The following is a 24,822-nucleotide window of genomic DNA, read 5'->3' as shown; positions in this document are numbered from 1 at the left end:
GTGAAGCTGTGAATGTAGAAGATTACTGTATAAATGTTCCATCCAAACGTCATAATAGAGTCACTGGGATATGTATAAATACTGTGATACCTTGTATACTCTAGATAAACACATACTTCACCTTTACTGAGGACTCTGACTCATTCCTCTCCCAACTTGACCTTTGACCCTTAATTACTGGCAGTTTGTGGCTTCTCTGATTTAGTTTTTTCACGTCCTAGTGATGAATACATGTATAACAGTATCTTGTTGTATCGCCTTTTTTGCCCCTCATGTCTTCGTGTTCCTGGCTGTCAGAGCCCACCCTCATGGCAGCCCCTCTCCTCCGACGGGGACTCCCTCATCAGGTCGCAGGGGCAGGCAGCTGCCGCAGCTCCCTGCAAAGAGCAGCAGCATCGAACAAGGTATGACAAAATCATGTCAAAATATTTAAAGATATTTTCTGTATTTATATACATTACATACGTACATTGCATACTTAATTAGTCTCTGGAAGCTATTAAGTTTTATTTGGGTTAGAAAAGGCTGTTACATCTTGTAGAAACTAAGGACAAAAGGCAAAGACTTTAAGTGCTTAAGCCTCAGCTATCAAAAAACGTTTTTCTAACTTCTTAGAGTCACCTTTTGCTTCCTTAGCAAGAGTGTTTTTGACTCGAATATAAAAAGTTGAATGTATTTTAAACATAAACAAAACAGACTGTTAGCTTTAAATCAAAAGATTACTTTAAATGAGAATTTTTATTCCAAAATCATAGAGAGAAACATCTGTGTTACCGTGTACCGTGTGGCAAAAAAAAAACCCAACTAAAAATAACTTAGACAATCTACCCAAAACTCAAAAACACAACTTTTTAGGAAGTCTAATTGACACTTACATAGAGAACTTGGTCCACATACACATCATGCTCTGCTGAGGACCATCAAACACTTATTTCTAAGAACTGAAGAGTGAATAGACCCTGTCAGATACTGTAGGTCCCTCCCCCCAGCCACTTTCTAAATAACCCACTCCTAACTTGTCATTTGACTAAATACCTAATATCCATTCTTGTCTCGCTTGCCATAGCAGCCAGATGGGTGGGGTTTGCCAGATAGGATTAAATAGGTGCTCTAACGACAGTCACAGTCTTTAGTATAGGTAGCTGTCGTTTTCTTTCCTTGCAGCATAACATCCCATTCTGACTTTCCTCAGCCTAGGAGCAAATAGCATTTCCCCATTTTGTTGTACTACACGTCATGCTCCATCTAGTGTCAGAAAACTGATCCTGCATCTTTAAGATGCAACACTCTCTCTCATTGGGAACACAATTTCCTTTTTTCTAGTTTTTGTTTTCTTTCTCTTCCTCATTACTTTTTCTTACCCTAACTTTTTGTGTGTTTCGTCTCAGCCCTTGCAGTAGAGGAGCGAGCCCGACAGCTGCAGATGAAAGCACATTCCTACCGGCCTTCAGCCTCCCACGACCCCGAGACGGACCTCAAGACCAAACGGGAGGTCAGCGTCCACGTCCACGTCCACCTCCACCTCCTCCTGCACTTGACAAATTATGCATACGTTTATCTTGCTGTCCCCGATTGGAGCAAAGTCATCGCTCCTCTCCCTTCCTCCACGTCTCCGTCTCTCTCCATAGATGTACGCAGAACAGAGGCGTAGCAGCGACAACATGTCGGCGAGGTCATCGGACAGTGATATGAGCGATGCGTCAGCCCTCTCCCGTGCCAGCAGTGCCTCCCGCCTCAGTAGCACCAGCTACATGTCCATCCAATCAGAACGACCCGGGGGACGACTCAGGTCAGTCCTCATTGGCTACTCTTGACTACATTCATTCACATTTCCCCGTTTCTAATATGAGCTTACATGTTTGGGCATTGTTTGTTTTATGCATGCTAATCACTGTGTGTCTTTCTTTTTTATTTATGCATGCCTGAATGTTTCCTGTCCCGCTGCATGCCCTGTCTCCTCTGTCCACACACACGCACGCACGCATGCACGCACACACACACACACACACACACACACACGCACGCACGCACACACACACACACACACGCACACACACACACACACACACACACACACACATATGATGAACGGTGTAAATCCCCAAAAAATGAACTCAGATCCAAGTCATTAGAGGATGAGGAGAAGAAGGACAGGAGGATCTCGTGGGGGGTGGACGGGGAGGAGGAGAGGAGGAGGGCGGCAGGAAAGAGACGCTTCTCTGCGGAGTTGAAGCGCAGGAGACACACTGTAACAGGAGACAGCAGGGAGTCCAGGTAAACATTGACACATCCCCAATGGTGAATTCAGTGATGGCGGCACATTGTGCAAGCAGGTCTGTGCCCCCAAGGCAGACAGAACCCCCACTCCCCACCCCATGCATTGAAGACAACAGCACACAATGGGAACTTTCAATGGCAGCAATTATAGCCAGTATCTTATTGGTCTCTGCAGGGAAGATGCTTTTTCAAAAAAAATTGCTTGCACCTTCCAAAGGGAGTTTCAGCAGCTACAAAGCAGTGTCCCTGGAACTTGAAGTGGTCCTTTGGTGAAAGAGCAGTGTTCCTGCCCATTTTAGAGACGTAGTTAGTCTCACATAAAAGAACAGTTTGTTTGATTCCATCGGGACTCTGGGTGTGTGTGTCTGTGTGTGTGTGTGTGTGTGTGTGTGTCCAAATCGAGATTAAAGCGGCACTCCGACGAGTTTTTATGCAACGAACAAATCTGTGGTACTGTATTCACAGATGTCCCTAAAACAAAATCCTACCTTTGGAAACACAAATTCGCTCACAATATACTAAAACTAGAATGTTTGAATCAAATTCGCACGCCGCCGCAAAAGTGTGAAGCTCAACCGAGTGGAAATAAAAGATAAAAACAAGAAAATAAATAAATAAATCCTCATGTTCTCTTCATGCACAAAGAGAGCTCGGCATGCACACTCGGCTGACCAGTGTCAGTGAGCTGACGGGGACAAATGACCCTCTCCCAGCAGTCCTTAGTGGGCCAGGTGGTGATGTAGTGCAGCTTATCAGCCGGCTAATGTACTGAGGTCTGAGAGGAGGAGGAGGAGGGGGGAGGGGGAGCGAGGGGTCTGTTCTTTATGGCCTTACCACAGATCAATCCAAATACAGCGATCTAAAAGCACAGCCCCACAGCCTCCGAAACACTTTCTGCAGTTGAGAAAGCAAGAGAGGCAGACGCTGTCTGGGAGGGAGAGTTTGTTTTTCAGAAAAACAGATTGTTTTCCTCATTGAGCAATCGTTTGTTTGCTAGTTTGCGGTATAAGATCCTTTTTTTTTTTTATGCTTCTCTGAATTGTGATTGATCAACTGCTTTATGGGATTTGCTCTCCTTCAACCACAAGAGCAAACGATGAGGATAGTGAGGGTCCGGCTCGCAGTCAGTGTTAAAGGTCCACCCCCCTCGGTGCTGAGGTCAGGGTTCTGGAGACTCTGCTGAAGTTCCTCAGCAGCAAACAGTTGCAGGCACATTATCGTCCAAAAGATTTTCGCACACTCTAACGCTAGCATCACATCAAACATCGCCACAGACAAGCCTGTCCACATGCCACTCTTGAGAGTTGTGCACCCGAGCTCAAAAGAACCCACCCAGATGCATGGGCATACCTTCGGACTTTTAATGGCCACTAGCATCCTTAAAAGGAAAAAAAATACAAGAGCAGTTAAAGGGGAATTCCACCAATTTTACTCATCAAAATCCACCTTTTATGTGTGAAATATAGTTATAAGATACAGTATTTTTGCAAAATGATAAGTTCACGCTTGTTCACATGCGGGCAAATTTTAATTTGCTGGTAGAGTTAGTCTGTACACATAGATTCAGGGGAATGAAGAGAGGGATGAGCAGCGGAGGCTGGCGTCAGATCAGCTCTTAGGCAGAGGGGAGCGCGTTGTCCGTTTTATAATGAAGCTGCGATCTGAAAACAACGCAGGTTTGAATTCCAAAAGCAGACTGTCCATGTATCGAAAGAAAATAAACAGGCCAGTCTGTTTTAGAAAGCCTGTAATATAGTTTATGTATAATTCAGACCAGGGGTCAGATTTTAGAGAGACAGGGTGTATGAATTAGTAATCCAGTGATGGACGGCTGCTATGTGGGATATTAATATCTGTACTCACCTGTGCTTCAGGCACAGTCGATGATCTGTTATGGACTACATACTGACACATGAAACTCTTATACGTCTTGATTGATTACTTCTTCAACCCCCCCCCCCCCCCCCCGCTTCTTATACTTATTAAATTTCAAAAAAAATTAATTGAATGCCACACATGCAAATAATTTGCTTTGTTGCTTCAATGCAGAATTCATGTCTGTTTCCATGCCTTTTTTAATATTTTTGTATAAATTTGACATAATTGTGAGCATTTTCATGAGCATTAGTTTTCACATTTAAAAAAATATATTTTCAGTCAGAAGCATAAATGCTAGAGCTGCAACATTTAACCAATTAATCGATTAGTAATCGATTACTAAATTAATCGCCAACTATTGTGATAAACAATTAACAGTTCAAGTTTTAATGAAAAAACGGTCAGTATTTTCTATTTTCAGCTTCTTAAATGTGATTCTTTTCTGGTTTCTTTGCTCCTCTATGACAGTGAACTAAATATCTTTGGTGTGTGGACAAAAAAAACGGCATCTTGGGGTTTTGGGAAACACGATCATAATTTCCCCCCATTTTATGACATTTTATGGATCAAACAACTAATAGATTAATCGAAAAAATAATCGACAGATTAATCAATTATGAAATTAATTCTTTAGTTGCAGCCCTTATAAATGCACTCACGTTTTCATTTTTTACAATTGTGTAATGTCATTTCTGTTATATTTGGTTGTTGTTTTCTGTGTTCGTGCCTGTCTGTGTGTGTCTGTGTATTGTGTGTGTGTGTGTGTGTGTGTGTGTGTGTGTGTTGTGTAAACCGCCCTGCATGTCTCAGATCCCTCCTTGCATGCATCCTGTGCTGTGACTGCCTGGACTCTCTCCGTCCTCCAGACCTGGATCCTCCCCTCCCCACCTACCCCTCTGCTGCACGCCCTTCCCTAACACCCCTGCAGGGGGCAGTGGAAAGGGCTCAATCCACCCTGCCCCTTCCCACTTGTTCACCTGCCCCCCTGGGCCACTGGACCGTAGCTGTCAGGGGAGTGGAGACTATGGGTGACAGGGCCAGTGTAGCTGGGCTGTCCTGCAGCACCTTGACGCCCTCTGAGGGAATGGACCTGCGGCAGCTCCTGCGAGCCCCCAGGAGGCGGCATGGAGCACTGGGCAGCTTCTGCTCGCGTGCAGTGGCTCGTCTGAGAAGGATGAACTTGAATACATGATATAATTATCATTTGCGAGAACATTTTTTATTTCATTATAATCCTGGGGAGGTGATGTATTCGCCACTCTCCTTTGGTTTGGTTTCATGATTTCCATGAAACTTGGTGGAAGGGTGAGACATGTGTCAAGAAATCCTTTTCAAAGAATTTTTTGGGGGTAGAAAAGGATTTTTCTTTTTTTCATTACCTTTAAAAATGAATTGACATTTTCCACAATTTCCCAGGGAATAATGAATGGATCTTACTAAAAAAAAATTCCGGCATATTTAGGAAAACGATGTTACTGTGTGCAATTTGGTGCAGCTTGATTGAGTTTGAGGGGATGGTGGGGGCCTTGACGGTGGTCTGGGCTGAGTGCCATTCTATTTCCTATTTGATTTTAACCACGATGAGATCTAGATTTGTTTTTCCAGAGAGTCAGGACCCAGATTACAACACAGCTGTGAAACACCATGATGGAGTTGTGTACTGTATTTAGATTCACTTATTCCGTGGGATATGTCATCATCATTGCTCTTCTTTGGGACACCAGATGTTCACTCCTCTGTTTAAATAAACACCACTCACCAACAGTCAGCTCGAAATGATCATCTTCCACCACCTTTTTTTTCAATCCACCATGCTGTTTTCTGTGTTCTCCTATAAGATGAAGGTACAGTATAGAGGTAGTTGCAGATCCCCTAATGGCCTCCCCTCTGCATCACACCAGATTACAGTCTCACTCAGCACCCCTCTCTCTCTCTCTCCCCCCCCTCCAGTCGGCAGATGCGATCGTCGATGGGCCGCAGCATGCTGAAGAGCTCCAGTGTGAGTGGAGAAATCTACACCCAGGAACGCACGGACGGCAGCCAATCAGACACGGCGCTGGGCATGGTGGGCGGCGGCAGCAAGAAGCGACGCTCCAGCCTCAGCGCGCGGGTGGTGGCCATAGTTGGCAACCGTCGCAGTCGCAGCACTTCACAAATCAGCGGGCCCGGTGAGTTGCCATGGCAACTCCAAAATGTTCACTGGCTGCCCTGTATCCCACTGGTTATGTGTGATATGAAACGGGCAAACCTAGTCCTAAAATGAATTTCTTCCAAAAATACGGCTGCTTTGCTTGCTTGAACCTTACAACTAACTACTGAACACGCTGCATTTGCCTGATCGATTCTTAATCCTGTTCATGGCAGTGCAACGGAATGGTTACATGAGGTTATTTTCAACTCGGCAGTGAGGGCAGAGAGTGCACATTCAAACCTTCACACTCCACTGAAGACATCAGGCAGAAATTTGACCAAAGATGCACAAAACAGAATACGTTTTCTTCTTCTTCTTTTTTGTCCCTTCGTGATGCATCACACAGTGTGTTGTCCAGACGCTGATGAGTTCAGTCTGGCAGCAGGCTGATTGTTAATCAGGCAGATTACAAGCGCCGGAGTAATGACAGTATTTGTGCGTGTGTGATCTCCTCAGCCAGGATTTCCTCACATAGCCTGATTGGTTCCCTCAGTTGACGATACAGCTTCACGTACCTCCAGTTTGCCCTGATTTCCGCTCTGCGAAAAACAACACGATTTCATTGCATTTAGTCCGCGGTCACAACATGTAATCTATGTCTGCACTGATTTCACTAAATGATGAGACCCCGTTTGACATAGAGTCGATTGCTGTATTTCCAAAGGATTTGTCCCGAGGAGCGGACTGTGCCGAAGCGCCACAAATTGCGTGTGTGTGCCGGTCATGGAGAACAAACAACCAAACGAATAAGGTTTTCTAAGAGCGCTCCAGAACAGCACAGGCCGCCGAGAGCTCCTTGTGGCTCGGCTCCCGGTCCCACTGCTGAGTCGGGCTGGTCTCAGTCCGGCAATTTTACCATGGGGCGGTGTAAAGACTCACGATGAAAGCCAAACGTTGTGCTCCCTTTCTGTGTGTAGACATAAAAAGCTATTTGAGAACATTGGGCCTGGGGGGGGGAGGGGGTCCTTTACCCTCTCTCCCTCATGTAGAGAGGAGAGAAGTAGGGAAAGTGCAGAGATCAAACTTAACTCCGGGCGTCTTTCCTCTCCATGATGGACGTGAGCAAACAAAAGTTAGGGAGATATATGTCTGAATTTTTTAATGTGAGGATCTTAGAGTGATAATGAGGTAATCGTTAGCCTAAAATTTTTATGCAAGGTAACATGTTGCACAGGCTGTTCATGTGCTGCTGACTGCCTCAGCTGCTGGATGCAAAGATCCATCTCCTGCTCAGCATTTACAAGGGATGTTAAGAGCCAAAGAAATGCAGCTACATTTATTTTTGCCTTTACACTTTACAGGTAACAGACATATTCCGTGCCCTTAGCAGGCGGTGTTGTAGTTTGGAGGAAGTTGTCTACACCTCTTTGGAGACAACAGTGGAGAAGAAAGAAGTATGTCGCCTTCATTCTCTGCCTCCTATCATAAACTATCGGCAGCGTTTGCATCATGGCTTACTCAATGGCAGCAGCCTGGCTACTGTCCAAAGCAGAAGAACAACCGTTAAAATCCCAATTTGAACAAATAACTTTGAGTTAAATATAATAAGTATAATAAATATTGATAAGTAGCGTTTCTCCCAGTTTTGAGCCATGTTGGAGAGCTCATTCATGAAGATGTGTCACAGATTTGATCGAATCAAAATCACCGAAGACGACGATGCGGTGGAGAGCGCAAGGCATTGAATGTCACTATTGGCCATTTTTTTCCTGGGTGAATTAAGGTGGAAAATACGTCATGACTACATCGCTGTGATTTTTTGCCCCTCCTCGTCTTTGCCGTGTTCATGCAGAGGGGAAGAGTAAGAAGGAGAAGGGCGCACCCATCCAGAGGAGCACCGAGACCGGAATGGCGGTGGAGCTGACCAGGAACATGAGCCGGCAGCCCAGCAGAGAGTCCAACAATGGCAGCATGAACAGCTGCAACTCTGAGGGAAAGTCAGTGAACCCCACTCCTCCCATTTTCATCACTTAAGAATCCACTCACCCGCTGCATCCGTCTGCATTTTCTCTACTTCAGAAGGATCAAATCCGATTCGGTCTACTCGACATTGCCACCTGTGTGTTCAGGCGGCTGTCTTATTTGTTTTGCGATTGGTTTCAAACTGTTATAGCTACTGTAGCTTGAAATGAACTGATGTTCCACCTGACAGGGAAAATAACATGGATGTGACAGTAAAAGTTTGTATGCTGACATGTTCAACATGTAGGTGTCAGGCGGCTGACAGTGAACAGAGTGTGATATAATGAGCACGCGGGCAAAGTGAGGCGATAAGACACAGACTCTGTCTGAATCAAATTGAGGCCTGGTGTTTACTGCGACGGATCATCTCACTCGGGCAGTTTTTTGCTGTACATCGGCAAATGAGCACTCAGGCCTCGAACTTCGCTGACTGTGCACAGACACACCGACCGGAGTGACGTAGGAGATTATAAAAACAGATTAAAGGAATCAGTCGTTGACGTTTATCATATTTACGGCTAACTTACTGTTGTGTTTTCTGTGTTAGTTTGATCTTCTCTGGAGTGAATCTGGGTGCCAGCAGCCAGTTCAGTGACTTCCTGGATGGTTTGGGACCAGCTCAGTTAGTGGGAAGGCAAACACTGGCTACTCCTGCCATAGGTATGATACTCTTCTCTTTTCATTTATTCATTTATGTATTTATAAAGATAAATGGATATTTTCTCAATTGTAAAAACAAGAAAAGATATGTGACATCAGTCGTACCAAGCAGAGTAATTACATATTACACCTAATATGTTAGATTGTGCGAAATGTAATGCACTATTGTATTTACATGTTATCATAACAGTTATACGAAACAAAGTGCTATAACAGGATACAGTATAATATAAGTAATAAAATATAACTATTAGCATAGTATCATGCAGTATATATTGTAATTATATTATATGATATAATGTTATCAATTATACTATAGTATAGTATAATAAATGTGACTGAAATATAAAATATTCATTCATCAGTTCATCGTTTTTGCTGTCACATATTCAAAATTTTTATCTGTGACTGTGCCCTGTGCATATGAATCTGATGAAGTGAAAGGTGAAAAGTTTTGACTGAAGATCATTGAGCATTGACTATCTTTATGGGCTCGGTGTGCATCCACTACTACAAACAACTATTATTTTTATTGTCCGACACCTTTAGTGCTGCCACACATGCCATAATTGATCGCTTCATGTTTTATCAAACTGAGCATCTTTTTTAATGCCTCTGCTCCGGCGACAGCTGTGTCCGTCCATCCCGTTCTCGTGAACCAGATATCTGCGGAACCCCCTTGAGAGAATTACTTCAAATTTAGTGCAAACGTTCACTTGGACTCAAGGATGAGCTTATTATATAAGACCATTGTGACCTTGCAATGAATACACATTGTTTTTGGCCAAATACAAGAATTAATTTGCTGATGACAAAATTTAACACATATGTCTTATAGAATAAAATGTTTGATAGTCCAAGACCAGACTGTGACCATATTTCCTCTAACTTGACTGTTTGGCGGGGCGCTAATTCCAGTTCTTGTCCTCCTCTGTTTCCAAGGCGATATTCAGATTGGTATGATGGAGAAGAAGGGTCAGCTGGAGGTGGAAGTCATCAGAGCTCGAGGACTCGTTCAAAAGCCAGGATCCAAATCTCTCCCTGGTAAGGACCTGACCTACATTTAGATACTGAAGAGATGCTAATCCCTCCCTCCCTCTCAAGACGCCACGTTTTTTTCCACATCATTATGTGACATTCATGCATACATGGTAATCCAGTACATACACTCATAAAGATATGACCAGCTGTGAGGTTTGATCTAGATTATATAGGTGAGGCGCTGTTTTCCCCCACTTATGGCTTTTGTACTGTTCTGTGTGTGTGTCTTCTTCAGCTCCATATGTCAAGGTCTACCTCCTGAATAATGGAGCGTATGTAGCCAAAAAGAAAACCAAGATTGCACGGAAAACACTTGACCCACTGTACCAGCAAGCACTGCTATTCGAGGAAAGCCCACAGGGTAAAGTCTTACAGGTGAGTGTGAGATACGTTCACATCCTTACAAATGATAAGAGTTGTTTCTGCAAGAGGAGCTAGAGGTGTGTAATTTGATTTCCTCTCAGGTGATTGTATGGGGAGACTACGGCCGCATGGACCACAAAAGCTTCATGGGAGTTGCACAAATCCTATTGGAGGAACTGGACTTATCAAGCACAGTCATTGGTTGGTACAAGTTATTCCCACCCTCCTCCTTGGTGGACCCGACACTTGCCTCCATAACACGGCGAGCTTCGCAGTCGTCTCTTGACAGCTCCTCTGGACCGGCGGGGGTCCGCTCCTAGTGGACCAACGCCGCTCTGCGATGTAACAAACTCGGTGAAACAAACAGTGGCGAGGAGAGAAAGAACACATTGCGGAAAAATGTAGAACAAGAACAACAATCAGAGACAAGTCGCAACGACAAAAGCTTTGTTGAGATCTGACAATCACTCCTGTCGCGGTTCATTTTGTCTGTTTGAGGGAGCGCCGCATTTCAGTGTTTCACATCCATTCGTTGAAAACTCGTGTCGTTTTTTTCTCCGTGTATGCTGAAGACGCAGGGCTGTCGACCAACAACAGGCTGTGGCTCTCGAGACGGGAGCCGAGACAGCGTCAGAGGATGAAAAAGTGAAGCAGGGTGGTTTTTAACTGAATCAACAATAGCAAAGAAAATGTATGTAAGCGTCGGAATGTATGGACTGGAGACAGAGATAAATCACCCTCCACGCCTGCAGGCGGCGCAGTCCGTGCTGCGGTGGTCTCCTGCAGGACCCCAACAGACTGCCGGCACTCCTGCCCCCAGGCAGGCTGCTCCCGTGTGGGTACTCAGTCTGGAAGCACAGGGCCTTTTTTCTGGTGCCTAGACCTTGGAGCCACATCACTGGTCCCGCTCTCTGTCGAAAGTTCCTCTCTTTTCAATATGTTTACCATGGCTGCTCGGCAGCCGCACTTGTTTTTTTTGTGTGTTTGCTTTTGTCGTTCATTTCTTTCCCTTTGTTACTACTGGCACAAAATGTTTTTACTGTGCGTAAAATGCTCATGATAATGTTGTCAGTCTGGTGTGTGCATGGAGAGAAAAAAACAATACACAGAGAGATAAAAAAAAAAGAGGATTAAAAAAAAAACGATTAAATGTCTGCAAGTGTTATTCAGGGGGGGGGGGTTGCTGGTGATGATCCCACCGCTTAGATTTTTTTTACGATTGACAGTGCGATTAGCGTGCAGAGTTGTTTTCCTTGTTCCACCTCTGGCAAATGTCCAGGCCAGTCGTCTTTGTATAGATGTATATGAGGCCTCTTAAGAGGTTGACCAATAAATAAAATCTATGTCACTTTGAAATATCACAAGTGTACAACGTCACTGTAAAAAAGGCAAAAAAAACTAAAACATAAATCTTTGTTCACCTGCGCAAGAGCAAGATAGGAGCGTCCAATTTTTCACATTTTTGGGGGAGTGCAATCCTTCACCCCGGCACGTTTTAATGTTTTTATCCAACCCCTTAGTTCACATCATTTCGAAATTTTAAACACAAGCACACGAGCTTGATTTTTTTACAACAAAAAGTCTAACTTTTTGAAAAAAAACCACAAAAAACCCAAAAAGGACAAAAAAAAGGAAACATTCCCGTCACTCGTTCGGCTCATTTCTTTGTCTGAATATTAGGAAACGCAAAAAGAGGAGAAGAATCACTCACAGTTTCCCGTGTGCGTCTCTGTGAACGTCAAAGTACCCAATCGGACCGATCTGTCGGAACGCAGACACCAATGCCATTCCTCCGTTTGCCCCGCAGACTCCTCCCACCAGGAAAGAGGCGGGGCCAGCATGACTTTGGAACCTGTTCCAAGCTGCATGCACATTTTTTTGTAAAACGAAACAGATACAGTAAAAAATTAAAAAAAGATACAGAACTAGATACGTGTTAGTTCCACATACTGTAGGGCCGCTTGTATGTTGCATGCAGTTGTACAGTTTGCTCGTACTTGAATATTAAAGAGATAAAACCAAGAAACCGAAGCCATTCCCATTACGCAAAGACATTTGAACTCAACTGCAGTCTACTCCACGTCCCTCAGTCCGGTGCTGAATGTCTCTCAAACGAAACCCCACGATTGCGTAGATGTCTTTTTCCTCGACCCTCTGGAAGACGTACTGTACTGTACAGTAGTACTGAGCAGACCTCACAGCCCCCCTTACTGTTATTTCACATCATAGTATACCTCCAAGGGGCTGAGGCGACGTATGAATAAATATGTACAAATAGGATCCACTTATATGGAAATATGAATTATGTCTCAACATGATGATTTCAGCTAACACGTGAACTGTTAGATTACATTAGAGAATTAATGCAGTTGCACCGAGAGTCACACACTGTAAATACTCAAGAGCCATGCACTGGGTTCTCATTGGGCTGAGTGATAACTGCAAAGGAGCCAAGTCATGTGATGAGGAGCGATTAATACGTCATTCGGGACCATGCAGTGGAAAAAACACAGGGCGGTGGACTTGGGTGACAAATGGCTGAGCTCAAGCACACGGCCGGGAAAAAAACAAAACTCCAGGTGTACCACTGCTCTGAAAGTTGTCGTCTGAACACTTCTTTGTGCTTCAAACCCAGTGTTTGAGCTCAGGCCATGTTCAGTCCCACTTCAGAAGAGCTGACTTTTCCTTACGTCATGCGCCGAAGCTGGTTTTTCCTTCTTCTTCTTCTTCTTCTTCTACTTTTGTTCTTTCTTTTTTTTCTTACATTTTTTTTTTGTCAGTATTAACAGGAAAAAAAATTAATTGCTGATTGTTTACAACTTCTGTGTTCCACTTAAACAAAAGACACAATTAGAAAAAAGTAAAGCATTCACTGCAACATTTCTTGTTTGTATAACAGATGTGGCTCAAATGATGTGTATGTTTTATATTTAAAAAAAAAGAAAGTTCATTTTTATTATTTACAAATAAAAAGAATGTGTGGAAGAAAACTTGCTTTCTCGATAATGTCCTCAAGCCCCTCAGCTAAAAGAATCATATATATATATATATATATATATATATATATATATATATATATATATATATATATATATATATTTATATATATTTATATATATTCTATTATTTCTAACCCCTAACCCTTTTTTCAAAATTGGATCTGTTGCCATGTAGACAAGTAGACCTAAGAACTACACTTATCATAACTATGTCTGCCAGAAAACTGCTCATTCATAACTCACATTCGCTGTACATGCCATTTTAATCATAAATAAAGACCGAGAGTCTGTACAGCTGAGCGGAGCTAACACTGGTGTTCGGGGGGGGGGGCTGTCGTTTCTGCGGTGTTCCCCATCTTAGTTTTGCATGTTGGCATGTTCGAACGTTTGTTAATTAGCACTGACAAGAATTGTTCAGGTATTGGATATATGACAAGCTTGACTTGGTAATATGGCACTGGAGTTCAAGTCACCAGCGCTCGTATCCTGAGGCAGGCGTGGATGGCTTACCCGAAAATTCCCGGAACTCCATTCATCAGCCCGCCTCTTGACCTATTGAGTTATTTCATCCAGAGCCTCAGTGCAAGCGGAAAAGTCAGGGGATCATTGGGTCCATTCAAAGTCATCTTCACCCTGGTGAGATTACAGCCGCATGGACATGGATCAGTCATTACCAAGGATGTCTGTGTCAAATGTCATTGGCCAACGAATCCATCCAATAGTTGTTGGACCACAGTGGCAGACAGTCCTCAGAGCCACTGGCATTAATATAATAAAAAGAAGATGAAAATAATAACTCCTTTAGCGAAGTAGGGAATTTTGACATTAAGAAATACATTTGGCATAATGAGATTTATCTTGAAGACAGGTGGAAACAGATTTTTTTTTATTATCTATGTGCAAAAAAAGAGATAAAAACTACACATAAGAGCTGTACTATACACGTCACTATACTGTATTCAGGAAATCACAGTTTCAGATCCTCCAGAGCTACATGTGACCGTTGGCCCAGAGTTGCACCCAACAAGTGACTCACTCATTGTCTGGATTTGTCGAAACAGCAGGCACCATCCAGGCATGTCGCCAAAAAACAAAACAAACCCTCTACATCTCCCAATTTTTTGGTGCTTTGTGACGTGCTAGATTAACGGAGACACACACTTTTTTTTGACATTTACTTATTTTACTCCGTCACGGTGCACATTTGGGGCCACTATTTAGAGAAGGAATCCATTGAGCAGATATTGTTGTTTAACCATAGTCATTAACCAATATCATTAGTTATTCAGTCACATTCTAATCTCGTAGATTGATTGTCCACGTCTTCCTTTTCATTCAAAGTGACAAATCATGTTTACTTTGTACCGAATCATTTTACCAATACAAAAGGAGCCTTTTGCGAGGTCTGGGCTCCTACACTTGATATTCACTGAGCCCTTATTCATTTGCATCAATTAAAAGAAATACTGTGCCCGTGTCCCGCCTGCTGCCTTTAGTTTAATTTTCACGCTCTTCTCTTGACACAGAAACAGACAGAGAAAATGTCAGAGAAAATGTCCATGCACCCATTAGCTACACCGCTTCGAAAGAAAATATGTCACAAGAGAATCTCAAAAAGCAGAGGTTGTGACGCAAACTTCTTACAATGTGGTTTTGTTGATAAAAGCACACGACAGCTGCGTCCTGCTCCAGTGTTACACCATAATTCTCTGTCTTGCGTGGTGCTGCAGTGCGTCTAACCGAGGAGGAAGTTGAACCAACACGGCCTCATTGGTGACCTCTTATATGATACAGTGCAGCAGAGGCCTTGAGAGATTTATGTTCCACATCCTCTCGTTAAATAAGCAAAGGGCCCCCCGAAACAACATCTGCAGGCAATCTCGACGAAACCCTCCCACCAGCCCGGCTATGCCAGTCGGGCCCCCTGGTTCCCCTCGTCACGGATCCAGGGGTCGTGGCCTCTGTGTGCAAAGCGTGGACGCCGAGCGCGGTGGAAAAGAAAACCGCACATCATACATGTCAGAGGCCACGCTAAAATTTCCATGCTGCTCCCAGGAAATGGTATTCATCTATCTAATCAGGTCGGGGTTCACAAATCGGTGGAGCCAGTGGCCGTGTGTGGAAGTGGAATACAAACATTGCAAAGTTGATCTTTAATGTTACCCACGAAGATGACCTTCCCAAAAGAAAAGCAAATAAACCAAAACTTTGTGGAGAAAAAAAGGACCAATAAGCTCCTAGTGACATGTTTACTTTGAGAAGCGTTCAACGTGAGGCATTAATTCTTCTTTTGAAAGGTTGTACGTGGTTGAAGCTTCGTGACGGGGTGCGTGCACTTGCAGGATGCAGGAAACCATCTGATCATGGGACCAGATTAGATGATGATAGGAGTGCACAGTTTTAAGGTTCGTAAGCCGAGTGCTGTTTCCTCTCAAGAGGAACAAGTGGAAATGTGTCAGTTCCACTGTACTGTGCTGTTACTGTACATAGCTTTTTTTTAGTTTGAAGAACAACAGCAACATAGAACAGTATGATAAAATGTAAGAATCCATATAAAATATATTTGTTTCATTATTAAAAGACACCAGTTTTACAAAAGTCTCTTTAATGTAAATGCTTATGTGGCTTCATGCTCTGACCTTTTTAAGAGAAAGTTTTATTGGTGAGTGATTAAGTCATTTTGTTTGCCCCATTAATTGTCTTATTCCAAACTGACTGTGTCAACTTGTCCAGCTCTCCATTGACTGCATTCACATGTGCACGAGGGGCCTATCTCGGTTGGGACTGGGCTTCTCGGAGTATCCTGGTTATGTGTTTGCACATGTAAACAACCATGGCCTGGTTTCTGAAACATGAATATGTCTTGAGCAAACTTGGAGTTAGAAGACTACATATAGAAACCGATTCAAACACCTCATCGTATCTGTTCACCGTTCTCTGAAACATGAATCGACTCAAGGGCACGGAGCAGTTAATCGATAAAAAAACAAAAAATATCATGAATATAATATAAAATGAAATGACTTATGTAATGCGAATCATAAATGTAATTGTTGTTTGCATTTTGTGTTACTGATAATCAGATGTAGAAGCAAAATCCAGGGAATAAAGAGAAGTTCAGATGGCCATTTGCAGCTGCTGGAGGCAACTCGGCTGGTACAGAAATGAGTTGTTGAGGAATCAAAACAGAACTGGATACTCTTATGACTAATATACAGAGATGTGACTTATCAGGTCTCTCGTGTTCCAGGTAAGTCATATCCTGAATATGAATAAAACCAGGGTAGGGATATATTATAATGATGGTTACGCTGGGCAAAGATGTTCTTTGTGACTGTGCTTGACATTTACACCATGACTTTGTGATCACCACTAGAACTTTCAAATAAAGATCTGTGAGTTTGAACAGTATTTGGCTCCAGGACCTGTAATGACTCTGTGTCTGGGATGACTTCTTGTTTGAATAAAAACTTACATTTGGTGCCAAGAGAAGGTATTGGGTCGGAGAAAGGCAACAGAGCTGTCGTCCTGACGCCACGAGACGTGTCATGTTGTTGATCGCCTTTATCACCAACTGAAGGAGATCCAGACAGAGGCCAGGTAGAACTGCGAGCACTCTTTCAGCGCCCTGATGTCGTGCTCTCTCTCTCTCCCTCTCTCTCTCTCTCTCTCTCAGGGAAAGTTGTCTTGCGCTGCAGCGACCAGTAGATGGCGTAGTTTCGTTGGAAGAAAGGAGGGTCGGTCAGACCTCTGTCCTGAACACAGCTGTGGATTCAATGCAAGAGTACACCCCCCCTCACACACACACACACAAACACACACACATTGATGCTCTGTAACTCACTGAGTCGAGTATTTTCATCACTCCTGCGGTCAGAGCTGCATCCGATGGCGGCAGCCAATCAGGTTCAGGGTGAGGCTGCGTGAGGTTGTTCCAGAGTTCCAAGTCGTCTGAGCCAGCGCAGAACTGTGACGTGATACAGAGAGAGCGTGTGTGAAAGGGGAAGTCCATAAGGAGGCATAACTGACATAGCACCCCCCCCCCCCCCCCCTTCCCCAACACACACACACACACACACACACACACCACTCCCCGACAACTAACTATCACTTAAATTCATGCTGTAAGGACCCAGTGGAAGCAGCATTCTCAGTCCATTCACTCTCTTGACCCACAATCAAAAGTTTTTTTTTTTTTTACTGTGGACATACGGGTCACAGATGTTAAATAAAACTGTTATTGAACCGATCGTCCACAGCGCGTCTCCACGGGGACACGTGGTCGTGGTGACAGCAGATGAAGTTGAGAGAGAGAGAGAGAGAGAGAGAGAGAGAGTGACAACGTGAAGCGTTTTTGTTTTGTAACTAAAACCTTGACAACGTTGACATATTATTTAAAAAAAATAAATAAATAAGACGATCTGAATTTAGCAGCGGGCCAATTTGGGATTTTGCACCATAATATTTTCTGCAGATGTTCGGCGCGCCGTCTTTTTGTGGTCGCGTGTTTTTCCACTCGACCGTGTTACCTGATAGGCTTGTCGAAAACGTTGTGTAAGATAGAACCCCACTTTTTTGTGCGTTTGTTTCCACGCCGGCAAATTGAATGGCACAAAGGGAGCGACAGTTGCTCATTTGCATCCGCGCTGCCCCAAGGCGCGCCGCCGCCCGGCCTCAAAACAACTCAAGTGAAGCTGGAGAGCCTTAATCCGTGGGCGACCTCCCCGTTCACACCGTGGGGCACGAGACTGAAGATGACCGTGTGAGCGCCGCCGCTGCGCTTTGTGTTGGAGCAACAGGCAGCGCGCGGAGGAATGCGCCAGCGCCGAGAGATGAGTGCCAAAGCCTCAGCGGGACGCACGGTGTATCCAGGACTTGTGGTGTAGCCAGACTGGACGGCACCGCGCACAGGAGACGCGCGGCGGCGGACACCTTTTACGCGCGGAGGCTGTGTTGTGTCAATACCTCGAGGAGGTTGGTGCGAGAGGAAAGAGGGCGGTCAGAGTGTGACGGCAAACACCGTGCCTTGCTCTGTCGGCTCGGCACCTCTTGAGACTGCGTCTCGCACGTGTTGTTTTTTTTTTGTTGGTTTTTTTAAATTGCTATTGTCCGCACAGGGAACGGCTTCCAGCGGAGCACACGCGTGCTCGAGGGGGGGCCTCCGCGCACTTGATGCCCGCTTCGGTGATGCCATGCCGCGCAACCACAGCGGAGACGAAGGTGGCACCGGGCTCTGGATGAGGACGTCGCCGGGGCAGCGTGCCGAGGGCTACGGCTTGAAGGATGTGGAGTCCGGACGCAAGATGATGAACAGCGCAGGGGACGGCTTGCTGTCGGCCGCAGGTGCTGCCGGCACCGAGAGCCTGAGGGGGAAGCAGGGGGCCCGGCTCAGCCTGCTGGGGAAGCCGCTCATATACAGCGCGCAGAGCGGCCGGAGGAACGTGCGCTACCGGCGGCTCCAAAACTACCTGTACAACGTGCTGGAGAGACCGAGAGCCTGGGCGTTCATCTACCACGCGTTTGTGTAAGTTTATTTCCATAAGTGGCATGCCGGGAGTATCTGAGGTTGCACACCTGTTGATGCCCCCCTCTTACAGCAGGATCACATCCAGACACCCTATCTCCCAACAGCACATTACGCAAACCCAGAAAGACCCTGTCTTATTTAATTGTCTGTGAACCGACTATTGAGTCCTCTTCACTTTTTTTGTGCATGATGACGGACCCTTTTGTGACACGTGAGAAAACGGTGGGTGTCCGAATGCACAGCTCATCTTTAAATATGCACCACAGCATGAGCACCTCTTTACCAGAGGCAGTTTCGCATTTGCAAAGAAAAATCCCTCCTCTGCTGTTTGAATTAACCCAGTGAAATCCATATAGGCCATAGGTTTATGATACAAAGAGAGGCTTATACTGTAAACCTTGATGCACAGTATTCCTCTCGATTAACTGTGCGGGAGACCTTGTTTCTCTCAGTGCAGCTTAAATGTCAGATTTAACACACTTGGCACACTTGCAATTTCACCGAAATATGTGTGTGTAGCACTAAATATCAAAGCCTGGTATGTTTCCCCCCTAACTGCCTTCTTGCATTTATGAGGGCCTTACTGTTCAGTTTCCCATCTGTCCTACTAAAACACACATCTCGGGGTCTGTTGGTTGTTGCTGAAGGTCTAGAGAATCAGGAACAATCTTCAGTCTCCCTGTCTGCTCTCTCCCTCTGTCATTCTTGGCCTCCCGACCAGCTGCATTTTATTTCCCGCGCGTGTGACTGTTGTTGTGGCATCATGACTGTTTCTGAGAGGAAGGAAGTTGAGACGCATGCTGACTGAAGAGCACCATCTTTTTTTCCAGCGTGTGTATGTGTGTGTGTGTGTGTGTGTGTGTGTGTGTGTGTGAAAGAGAGTAGTTTGAGCTATTGAGTCTAATCCAAGCAGCTCTTGAAACTTATCACTTGAATTTTTAAAGCATCCTTGTGACAAGTGCCTGTGTCAAATTGTGCACTGGACAAAACTACAGTGTTGTTTTTTGTCTTTTAGCAAAGACAGTTTTGAAGGTGGATTTGTGTGTGTGTGTGTGTGTGTGTGTGTGTGTGTGGTTGGGGGGGGGGGGCAATGTTCACCACGGTGTCAAAGCGTCATCCCTTATACAGGCAATTTCTGACTGAAGGCTCAGTCGCATCTCAAAGGGGCACAATGAAATTCATTACAAAATAGGTGGTGCTAGAAAGCGCCACGCCGTCTTGCCGCATAGCATATCAGATTGCATTCATATTAGATGTAAGGTGTAGAGTTGAAAAAAAAAAGCAGCAAGAAAGACTTTCACTTCTACAAGATGGTTGTATGATTGCAGAATGATTTGTTGGAGGAATAAAATGGTGTGCGGTGACAGTAAATGCAAAACCAACGATGAAAGGTCTGCATGGCTGAATTATTTTGGGTTTCAGGCCCTTTCGTATTAGTACAGTAAGTATAAAGTCACACATGAGCTCTGCGCATACAGAAAAGAGTCAGAGTTTCCCAGTCGCAATAATGAGTTGGATGATGAAGCATGTCATCACAACAACTCTGATATGATATGAATGTGGTATTAGGGACAGGGCCAATGCCACTTACGATACATTGTAGCTGGAAAGAAAACACGCTTAAAGCTTTCTGAGCTGCCTAGTACCTGACTTGCTAACAGTCAATGAGCAAGTCTGTTTGCTCGATTATTACTGCCGGGGACTGTATTTGGAACAAAATTATTGTAAAGAAGGATATGAAACCTTTTTGAAATCAATTTTTTACACAATCATTTATAGCCATTCCTATCCATCTTCAGTAGTGTGACAATCCCTTACAGAGGAGAATTACATCTAATGGGGTGTGAAACTATCTCGGTCATCAATATTTTCCTTATGAGGTCTGCCCAGGCTTTGTGAGGTCAAAGAGGTGTTGCAATGATGTCAGCGACCGCCATGGGGGTCATCCAGCTCAATGTTGACTCCTCATACCTTCTTTTATTGGGGCTACGACTTGAGGAGACAGCTCCTTTGGTCGACACGTATCCCAATCGCTAATTTACATCTTATGAAATTGTTGACTCACGCACACCCACGAGGAATCCTCGGACGAGGACGCTCTTCACTTGAGCGCTCATAAGCGTTGGGAACCCACGGACGGTTGGCTGGGGAGTTGGTGAATGATTTTCTTTCATCCCTGCGGCGGCGAGCCTGAACCGGAGAAATGCAGAGACTGAAGTCTCTCCGCTCTTTGGCCTCTCTCCTGTACTGTGATGAATGTCGCTATGATGCTCAGTGGCCTTGAAAGTTGCACTGGTCTGCTGATACGACAATTGTTGCAGTTGAGAGCGTCGCTGTCACATTGTTTTTTTTTTTAATCTTGGAAATAAATGATCACTGTCCTGCCTATGACGAAGCTAGTTGTGCTTCAAAATTACTGCTCTTTAAAAATATCAGAATTGGGAGCGGTTAACGCCTTAACCCTTTCAAGGCTCAGACTGAGAGTTTGCTTTTATTTTGTGAAACAGGTGGTTGAAGTGGGTAAAAACCTTTTATCAGTACCCATAATTTACAAAGAAAAGCCTTTTGTGTTGCAGGGCCCTCAGGAAAATGGGTGGTGCCTTCAAGGGGTTGCCTTGTTTATCTTTGCTGGATGTTGCCCTGATACCCACATTACTGTAGAGGAAACACTGACTCCAGTCCCTAAATACCCCACTGATACTCGATACCAGAATGTCCCTGAGGCAGACATTTGCATCAGCTCCGTTAAGAAGGAATGATAGATAGATAGATAGTTACTTTATTTATCCCAAGCTGTGAAATCCCAGTGTAACAGCAGAACGTTTCACACAGCACACTTAAAAATATATATACAATATCTACACAAATAAATGTAAATTATACAACTGCAAAAGATATAAAGAATAAGAATAATAAATATGAAGAATTTAGATGAAATATTAACTGTGGAAATTGTGCAGTAGTCGGTGGCGTAGTGGTTAGCACTTTCGCCTCACAGCAAGGTTCGAATCCCGGTTCAAACCAACCAGGTCCTTTCTGTGTGGAGTTTGCATGTTCTCCCCGTGTATGTGTGGGTTTTCTCCGGGTTCTCCGGCTTCCTCCCACAGTCCAAAGACTTAGGGGGTTCATTGAAGACTCTAAATTGACTGTGAGAGTGAATGGTTGTTTGTTTCTGTATGTGGCCCCTAAATGTAAATTATACAATTGCAAAAGATATAAAGAATAATAAATATGAAGAATTTACATTCCTGTCCAGGGTGAACCCCGCCTCTTGCCCAATGTCAGCTGGGATTGGCTCCAGCCCCCCGCGACCCTTAAATGGATAAAGCGGTAGACGATCGATGGATGGATAGTGCAGTAGTAGAATGGGACATATTTTGGAAAATAAAAGCCAACTGTGCCTTTAAATGGTCTGTAGTTGGTTTGTAGCAGCACAATCAAGAGAAGTACAGTGGCTCACTGATTTCTGAAAATGAAAACCTCATTTTGTTGAAAATGTTGTGTAAGCACAGATTTATTGTTGCACAGCCAAGGTTTTGATGCATATAACTGCTGGTACTGTTGCTAACTGGTTTCTTGTAGCTTAGCACTCTTTTGCATACACAAGATATGATGTCCATCGTCTTCATCATCATCATCATCATCCATTATCCACAGATTGTGCCGGAAAAAGATATATACAAACAATGATCTTTTATTTTGCAATATCATTGACTGTTATAGCACATTGAAGCTACATTTAACAATATTTTCCGATTAACAATGAATCAAATGACTGTAATATCAAAGGGTTTGCTCGAGTTGAGAGAGATCCAGAGAGAATTGTCACCCAGCTCTGCAGTTTCCCTCAACTCTACAGAGAATTTTATATCAGCTTGTTGTTTTTTCGCCTGCAACTTCATTGTTTTTTATCAGTTTGAGCTACAGCAGACCGGTGTTTCCAAAAAAAAACTCTGGCAAACCCACTGTACACTACATGCCTAGCACCAAACAACAGACAGACTAAGTTAGAAACCAGCTGGTGAACACAGTGGAGCAACTGACAGCTGGGTGTTTTCCTGTGTAGACCAAAACAATGCAAGGAAAATGAAAATTGAACAGAAAAAAAAATTGCAAATATCACTTCAGAAAGCATCATATTCTGGGGTGTTATTTATGTGGTTTATATCTTTTGATGAGGCTCACAATCAGTTTTTCAGCCACTATCAAAAAACAGAGGTGTATGCCAGGACACAATTCTATTTGCTTTAGAATAATTTTCACACATAATCCTTCCTTAAACTCCCTGGTTTCTTAACATTATCACGAATATGATCATTTTATCCACAAACAAACCTCTTAAACCAGTCGATCAAGGTTTGGCTGCAGCGGTAACAATTCCTCACGTGGTGAGGATGAAATATTATGTCACATCCTACTCTTAAGTGTGAGTCGTGTGTGTTTGCATGTGCGTCTGCGCGTGGTTCCTTGTAAGGATCAGTGTGTTTGATGCTAATTTGGTCAAGCTGTTTTGCTTGGACAGCTGTAACCCTGTTTGAATAAGTCACAGAAGTTCAATTTCATCATCCACTGTGATCCGGAGGCAATAAAAATAAAGGTCTTTGCCTTATCTGCCTCGCCTGAGCCGACACCTTAGGAACAGGTCAGAGGAGCGAATGCGCTTACAAGCCTTCCTACAGCATCCAGTTATCATCTGTTTGAATGGCCCAAACCGAACAATCCTCATTGGCTTTTATTGCTTAAGATTCATATTTACATGTACTCATTTGTCAGAGGCTTTTATCCAAACCGACTTGTAACTGAGGGACAACACTAAAGTTGAGAACTGCAGGAGACCTTAAAGTCGGCACTAAGTGAGCACTAAATCTGCTCAGTAAGCAAGTGAAGAGATTAAGTGAAGAAATGCACAGTAAGTGATATTTAGAGTGTTAGGTGTTGGGAGAGGAGTTACTTTTGGATGAGTTGAGTCGTCAAGAGATTCTTGACGACAGAGAGAGATGCTCTAACCACATTGCAGTACTCCGTTGCGGACTTGCACACGGGCACCACAGATATGTACTAATTTCTAACCTGCTTAGAGTCATTTTGGTGTGGACCATGTGCAGTTAGCAAAGTGGCCTGGTAGCAGACACAACAAACTGGACTATCTATGAAGTTGGTATATGATCCACTTTTCAGGGAATTGTACAGATCATGTTATTTAACAAATTAACAGCTGTGCAAACCTTCCTACGCCACTAAGCAAACACTGTTTGGTTGAAACCATTAGGATGACCCACATTGGATTCACTACGCATCTTGGAGGTCTACACATTTATTATGTATACAGAAGATGGCTGACGAACAAGACTTAGTGCCAAAAAAGGCTCAGTGTCTGTAGTTTGGAGATGGATTGCTTTCTCCCGGGCAGACGTTCAGCAAACGAACGTTATCTCCGAAATTGCAAGGGAACTGCGGGAAATGACTGGAGGCAATACCACAAACTTGTTCTACCATCTAAGATGAGAAAACTTCCCAAAGAACATGTCGAAAGTTTGTCATTGCAGACAACACTGGAAGATTGTGACGGAAGCAACGCCATTTTTATTTGGCTGAGGACATGGTTCCTTCCAAAACTGTTGAAAATAAAGGATTCAAATTCAAACCATGGACACACAATATGACTTTCCCTGCCGCATACATTTCTCGAACACTGCACTTTTAAGTTTACATTCTTTGCACTACAAGCAGTAGTATACTTGAGGTTCAAGTCATTGAAAAATATTCTCTTTTTTTGCTATTAGGCTTTTTTTCTTATTTGCTGCTGGTGCAAGTTCGGAAATGCACTTTTGGTCATGTTATTCATTGGTTGGTTGTGCTCATTGTTAGCACAAACTATTTAAAACTGATATATATGCCATTTTGGCAGTTGCTTTATATTTTAT

The 24,822-nt window shown here is 43.9% G+C and overlaps 2 protein-coding genes across 31 annotated transcripts in view; both read left to right on the top strand.

Moving 5' to 3' along the window:
• rims1b (regulating synaptic membrane exocytosis 1b) overlaps window positions 1–13,301 on the top strand; it is a 69,597-nt gene extending 56,296 nt beyond the window's left edge. For 20 of the 25 annotated variants that reach the window (XM_047334033.1, XM_035637861.2, XM_035637862.2 and 17 more), the window contains 9 exons: window positions 298–404; window positions 1,389–1,492; window positions 1,629–1,789; window positions 6,106–6,323; window positions 8,139–8,283; window positions 8,856–8,968; window positions 9,911–10,012; window positions 10,245–10,384; window positions 10,474–13,301. In XM_047334033.1, coding sequence (XP_047189989.1) covers window positions 298–404; window positions 1,389–1,492; window positions 1,629–1,789; window positions 6,106–6,323; window positions 8,139–8,283; window positions 8,856–8,968; window positions 9,911–10,012; window positions 10,245–10,384; window positions 10,474–10,692 — 1,309 coding nt within the window. In that variant the 3' untranslated portion in view covers window positions 10,693–13,301. Of the gene's footprint in view, window positions 1–297; window positions 405–1,388; window positions 1,493–1,628; window positions 1,790–2,118; window positions 2,275–4,965; window positions 5,920–6,105; window positions 6,324–8,138; window positions 8,284–8,855; window positions 8,969–9,910; window positions 10,013–10,244; window positions 10,385–10,473 lie in introns of those variants that run through there. The other 5 variants (XM_047334032.1, XM_047334031.1, XM_047334030.1 and 2 more) reach the window with 3 other exon arrangements.
• A 4,375-nt stretch (window positions 13,302–17,676) lies between these two features.
• kcnq5b (potassium voltage-gated channel, KQT-like subfamily, member 5b) overlaps window positions 17,677–24,822 on the top strand; it is a 108,951-nt gene continuing 101,805 nt past the window's right edge. For 2 of the 6 annotated variants that reach the window (XM_035637845.2, XM_035637840.2), the window contains exons 1-2: window positions 17,950–18,345; window positions 18,489–18,895. In XM_035637845.2, coding sequence (XP_035493738.1) covers window positions 18,564–18,895 — 332 coding nt within the window. In that variant the 5' untranslated portion in view covers window positions 17,950–18,345; window positions 18,489–18,563. Of the gene's footprint in view, window positions 18,346–18,488; window positions 18,896–24,822 lie in introns of all 6 variants that reach the window. The other 4 variants (XM_035637838.2, XM_035637841.2, XM_035637842.2 and 1 more) reach the window with 4 other exon arrangements.

This window comes from Scophthalmus maximus, chromosome 8 (genome assembly GCF_022379125.1).
Source record: "Scophthalmus maximus strain ysfricsl-2021 chromosome 8, ASM2237912v1, whole genome shotgun sequence".
NCBI classification, from domain to species: Eukaryota; Metazoa; Chordata; class Actinopteri; order Pleuronectiformes; family Scophthalmidae; genus Scophthalmus; species Scophthalmus maximus.
The sequence above is the reverse complement of the archived record's forward strand: the minus strand, read 5'-3'. Positions and strand labels throughout refer to the sequence as shown.